Consider the following 6,000-nt stretch of genomic DNA (forward strand, 5'->3'; position numbering starts at 1 on the left):
GGATGTATTAATCTTCGTGTTCCCGTTTTTCTTTCTGATAGAAACATCCCTTTAATGTACTTAGATAAAACGGACCCTGGAAGTATGCACACATTTTTTTCTGAAACATCTGCAGCTCTTCTATAGAGACCAGCTGTATCTTGTTCTTTGAGCGCTGGACTCTTGATGGATTAACCACTGAGAAGCACTAAGAAAATAAGTTGGCATTAGTGATGTGGTTTTGCCAAATTGTCCTTAGCTGGCTTGCCAGCAGACTGCTGTGATTTTTTTACAGGACTGGGGGAGGAAAGATGTGTAATGAAAATTAGTTACCAGTAATCCTATTTGTTCATGTCTATATACACTGTTCCATTTTCTTCTAATATGGGTAAATATTTATGGCTTTGGAGCACTTAGCTCTTAAGTCTTTTATGGATAGGGAAGTGTTTACTCCTTTTCTTTACCCCCTGCTAGGTGAATCCAGGCATCCTGTCATAGCAGTATGTTGTTTGTAGATCAGGGAAAGTGAGACAAACATAAGCCATATTATTAGTAAATTTTCTTCTTGATTGCAATCTAGTTAGTGTCATTTTTATTTATAGTTGGATCTGTTTTCAGATTCCAGACCCTTTTTCTCTGTTCATGTCAATGTATAATTGCATACACAAGCAATTTGGACTAGAAGTACGTGGTTATCTAGATTCACTTTTGGAGTTTCTACATGCCTTGTAGTCTTAACTGCCTCAGAGTTAGAAATAAAAAGCTTGTTTCATAGTTAGCATGATTATCTTTTTATCTGAGTACACCAACAGGATAGCTGAATTTAAATGTTCAAATTCCTGTCCCTTCAGGCAGGTAATCTCCAGACTCATTTACGTCGACATTCTGGTGAAAAGCCTTACATTTGTGAGATCTGTGGGAAAAGGTGAGTAGAATTGTTCATTCCAGTCAGGTTACCATGTTAAAACTTGTTCGTGTTTTCTTTAGTTGTTGTGATAAAGGAAGGGCCAAGAACTGCTGCTAAATTTTGTTAGAAGACATTGGGTTTACTAAAAAATATAAGCCTCTTGTTGCAGGTCTCATTAGTAATATAAGCATGTCACTATATACATAATTTGTGGCCTTATGTAATTTTTTATGTTGGCTTTTTTAGTTAAGGATATAAATACTGTTGTGTGTATTTTGATCAGTCTGATGCACAGTAAATCATGCCTTTCTGTACCTTAACCTCAGTTTCTGTTTTCATTACTTGACCATGTCATTTCCATTTTTTATTCCATTGTATGAGACTTACACAGTTGGGACCTTGACAGATCTAAGCAGAGTATTAGATATTTCTTCTTTCTGCTAACAGGTGAAAAAGAGCACTGATTTAGGAATGTTGTTAGTACTTTAGACTGTGTTAAGTGGAGGAAATTAATAACATTTATGGTGGACATTTGGGGTTTTTTCTTTTTTTTTCTTCAAGCATAAATTTAAATAGGCATTGCCAACTTCAGAATGGTTGTTTCAAATGTATTAATTTGGGCATCTGTGATTTAGAATTTTTATTTCTTCAGAACATCAGATATTTATTATATTTGATTTCCATATGATATTCAGTTTAGGAGAATAAAGGATCTTGTAAACCTAGTTACACAATTTATGTGTTCTGTTACAGATTTGCTGCTTCTGGTGATGTTCAGCGTCACATTATTATTCATTCTGGAGAAAAGCCTCATCTGTGTGATATCTGTGGCAGAGGTAGGTAAGAACCAAAGCTTTTGCCTCTTAAGGTCTTTGGATTGAAATGTGAGAAGTCATTTTAAACTGTCTCATATTTTTCTAGGATTCAGTAACTTCAGTAATTTGAAGGAGCATAAAAAGACTCATACGGCAGATAAAGTGTTCACCTGTGATGAATGTGGGAAGTCATTCAACATGCAACGAAAATTAGTAAAGCACAGAATTAGACATACTGGGGAGAGACCATACAGCTGTTCAGCATGTGGTAAGATTTACTGTGCATAGGCTTGGTGTATCTTAGTTTTTTAAATAGGTAACGTTTACAGTGTCAACAGAATAACAACTAAAATGACTGTAAATTAAGATACCACATTGCAAAAGTTTCTAACAAAATCTTCTGTCTTGCATCTTCCATAGTATATCTTCTGGTGTTCTGAACTGTTGCAACTACTGTAAGTTGAAAAGTGAATTTCAGTTGAAGAATACAGAAAAGAAATAGGGAATCGACACTTGTGTGTTTGCCATAGAAATACTGACACTGCCTGCTTCCAAAACTTATTCATTTTCTAACTGAAAGCTTGGTATGACATCACTTGGCTATAAGTAGAACCTTTCTTCCTTCCCTTTCGTATTTTTTTTTTGCTGGTTGAATGCTGTTGAGGTTAAATGGAGTCAATCATAGAACTGATAGTAACATTTTTCTACTTTCCTTCAACTTCTGGAATAAAATCAGAACTTGATCAAAGCCTCACACTAGAGAGCATCCATTTTCAAAGTCTGCTGGGTAGATTTCGCTTCCAAATGGTTTGAAAATTGCTCTTTAATCGGTGATTCATCTTAGTGCAACATGGTTCTGAGAAATTGCAATCTATCCATATCTCATATATTACTTAGCATCCTGCAGGCTACTTACTTTTCTGCCCCTGAGTGCTATATTGATATAATTTCTTTCATGTTCTGAGGAATCAGCTTTGGAGGAAGGTACTTACCGTATGATGATGTCTAACTGTGGTATGTTTTATTGGTAATGTCCTGAGGCAGCAACAAAAGCTGTAATTATTAGACCTTGCATCAGTAGGAGGAAATGCAGACAAGTAGGATGTGAAAGAATAAACAAACCTTTGCTTTGCTGTTAAGTGGATTTATTTTCCTCTTGTCTTCTAGTGGTCTTTTGTTCCCTTTTCTGTTTTAGCCAGGTAATGTTCTTCTAAGAGCAAGAAATGCACAAAGAAGGTCTGATCAAGTGTTACGAAATCATTCACAGAAGCAAAAAGTCCACATGTACTATTCCAGTAATTTGTAATCTTAACTTTTACTGCTTAATGGCTTTTCTGAGAAAAAGAAAGCAGTAGAATGAAAAGTATGCCAAAAATACAAAACAAAGTAATCTTTAACCTAGGTGAAATGAGAAAATCACAAAGAGGTACCAAGTTATTTTTATTCTTCCAAAGAACATGAGATGTCTGAATCATAATCTGGAAATTAATGCTTCCTCATTCTATTGCGCTCCTACACTTTGCCTTGGTTCACCCTTGGTCTTTTTTTTTTTTTTAATTACAATATGGTAATTGAGTTATTTGAGCCTGTGGTTCTTAACACAGGCAAACAGTTTGCTATTTCATTATACTTCAGTATTTACAGCAATTAAAAACTAGTTTTGATGCATTCTTTGTGTAAAAAATGGACTGCTGCATTATGCTAGCTCACAGTTAACAAAAGCTGACTTTATGGACATTTTAAGAATAGTTGCTCTCTAATGAACGAATCATTACTTTCTATGATGTAGTTCTAGCTGGAAGAATATAATTAAAAGCATGCTGCTTCACCAGGCAGAGGAATCCTATTGATCTTCATTTTACACTTTTTTCCCCACCACAAAGATTAAAACAGATTGAGAGTGCTCACAGTTTTCAAATAGTAATGGATATTCCTTTCTCTGGAGACAAAAACTAAAGCACTGGAAACACAAGACAGAAAATCAGTTCAAGGAGAAGAAACAAGTAATTGATTTGTGGAAACAGAAGAAACCCTAAACAAAAGTACCGCAACTGAGATGTTCCATAGCTCATCACTTGATACTTTCTCTAATTAGAGCTTGTTTATGTGCTTGTATTAAGAACAAAATCATAATGTTATCACTTCTGTCTTGTAGGGAAATGTTTTGCAGGCTCTGGTGACCTGCGCAGACATGTGCGGACGCATACAGGAGAGAAGCCCTATACCTGTGAAACTTGTAACAAGTGCTTCACTCGCTCTGCTGTTTTACGGCGGCACAAGAAAATGCATTGCAAAGCCACTGATGAAGGTCCAAACACACTAGATGAATTTACTCAAGGGATTGAAACTTCTGATCTTGACAAATCTCAGAGCTCTGACTCTTTTGGCCAAGAAATGTCTGTTACGTTGTTACCAGTGTCAGTTAAATTTCCCGTTCGTTCAACTGCGAATTCAACTGAATTTGGCAGTTCTACAGATTCTTACTGTAAGCTGCGATCGATGATTCAACACCATGACTCAGCAAACCAACAGAAATTGAATGTGGATTCAGCTAAACTCCCGAAAGCTCAGACACAGCAAGCTCCACCACCACCATATGCTTATGCAGATGTAGATGGATCTTCTGCAGAAGAAACATTAGAGTCTGATAATATTTCCATGATTCGTTCCTCTATGGTTAGTCTGGATGGTCACTGTAATGATCCACTAGGCAATCGAACATCATCTGTTGCATACAAGAATACTGAAGGACCATTCTTCTCCAGCATGACCCTCTGGGGTTTAGCTATGAAGACTTTGCAGAATGAAAGTGAACTGGAACAGTGAAGGGTCAAGTAACTAAATCAAAATTTCTTAAAGGCATTTCATGCAATAGATATGTCTGTATTATGATTACACTGCAGTGTAAAGAGGTCTGAGCTAGTTTGTAAACACGCTAACTTCAGTTCTGGTAGAAATCAAGGTATGTGCCCAGAATACTGCATAGGCTGCCTTTACAGTGCTGCTCAGCAAAGTTCAGTTCTAGTTCTGAATATCTTTGTTCTTCTGTGACTACACTATGTAGCTGATGTACTAAAATATACTATTTAACTATTACTTTAAATCTGGTTATAGAGGAAAGGAGGGGCCAATGTCTAATTTCCTTATACAAGTGCAGTTCAACTTCAGGCTATCAGAATGATGTGAGGATATACGTAGGTTGCTCCCAAAGTAACGCCTCCTGTCAATTATCATGGAAACTACATTGGGTACAAAGAGCACAAGAACACTATATGATAGAGCAAGCAAGTTCTCAGCTACAAAAGACTTTTTTAATATTAACTGTGCATTTTTTTTCAAGCAATGAACAGAGCCTGTATGTCATACTCAAAAAAAGTCTGCATGGATATCTGGAACATGGCCTGTCTTTCACGTCACTGTTGCCACTGCTGAAATGCGCCACTCACTTCTTCACTGTGCTCACATCCACTGTTTGGTCTCCGTGTATGTTCAGCAAGTGTCAATGAATGCAAATGGGCTTAATTTTTTCCTCATGGAGGAAGTCAGCAACACACCTTCACTTGGTACACACTTCCGTGTCAGACACCATTTTGTCAGACTGTCCCTCTGCTGCCATCTGTCACATGGTAACAAAATCTAATGGAGTATTAGAGAGAAGGTTCAACCTCTGCTGCCATACTGGCATCATCTGATGTCATAGGCTGATCCCATAAAGTAGGAGGCATTACTTTCGGAGCAACCCTTGTAGATGTGACAAGTGGAAAATACTGAACAAACCTGTGGTGAACTTGGGTTTGAAAAGTGGCTTTTCTTACCAGTAGGACCATTGGTTTATATGACTTGAGTATTGTGATATTAAAATTAAATGTTAAATACTGGATAATATTTGTGATAGTGCAAAGTAACTGTATATCTAGAAAGTTTATTTTTTTTACAATAAAATCTTTTTTAGTATTTTATAAACTATTTTGCATAGAAGATTATTTGTACAATGAAGATCAAGATCAGGAAATGCTAACTTAATTTGAATAAAGGGAAGATGTTTTACGTTGTATCTTAATTGCTCAGTGTGTTTCATCTTTTTATAAAAGCTTTTCAATAACATAAAAGCTTTTCAATAACATAATTCCATCAATTCTAAGTGTCTTTACAATGCTGATGGGAATATAAAATAAGTGCAGTCAGTGCACCAGTAAATTGCCTTGCATTTCAGTGAATTTGTGTAAAACATCTGCTAATTAATGGAATGAATAGATTGAATGAAAGATAAAAACTTTGCTTACAGGCCTTTTCTGCTTT

The 6,000-nt window shown here is 36.2% G+C and overlaps 1 protein-coding gene across 3 annotated transcripts in view; it reads left to right on the forward strand.

Annotated features, from left to right (window-relative positions):
• Positions 1–5,761, forward strand: part of ZBTB49 (zinc finger and BTB domain containing 49) — a 36,172-nt gene extending 30,411 nt beyond the window's left edge. For all 3 annotated transcript variants that reach the window (XM_046940741.1, XM_025149805.3, XM_004936168.5), the window contains 4 exons: positions 831–904; positions 1,640–1,722; positions 1,808–1,969; positions 3,857–5,761. In XM_046940741.1, coding sequence (XP_046796697.1) covers positions 831–904; positions 1,640–1,722; positions 1,808–1,969; positions 3,857–4,527 — 990 coding nt within the window. In that variant the 3' untranslated portion in view covers positions 4,528–5,761. The remainder of the gene's footprint in view (positions 1–830; positions 905–1,639; positions 1,723–1,807; positions 1,970–3,856) is intronic.
• The last annotated feature ends 239 nt before the right edge of the window (positions 5,762–6,000 follow it).

This window comes from Gallus gallus, chromosome 4 (assembly GCF_016699485.2).
Source record: "Gallus gallus isolate bGalGal1 chromosome 4, bGalGal1.mat.broiler.GRCg7b, whole genome shotgun sequence".
In the NCBI taxonomy this organism is placed as follows: domain Eukaryota; kingdom Metazoa; phylum Chordata; class Aves; order Galliformes; family Phasianidae; genus Gallus; species Gallus gallus.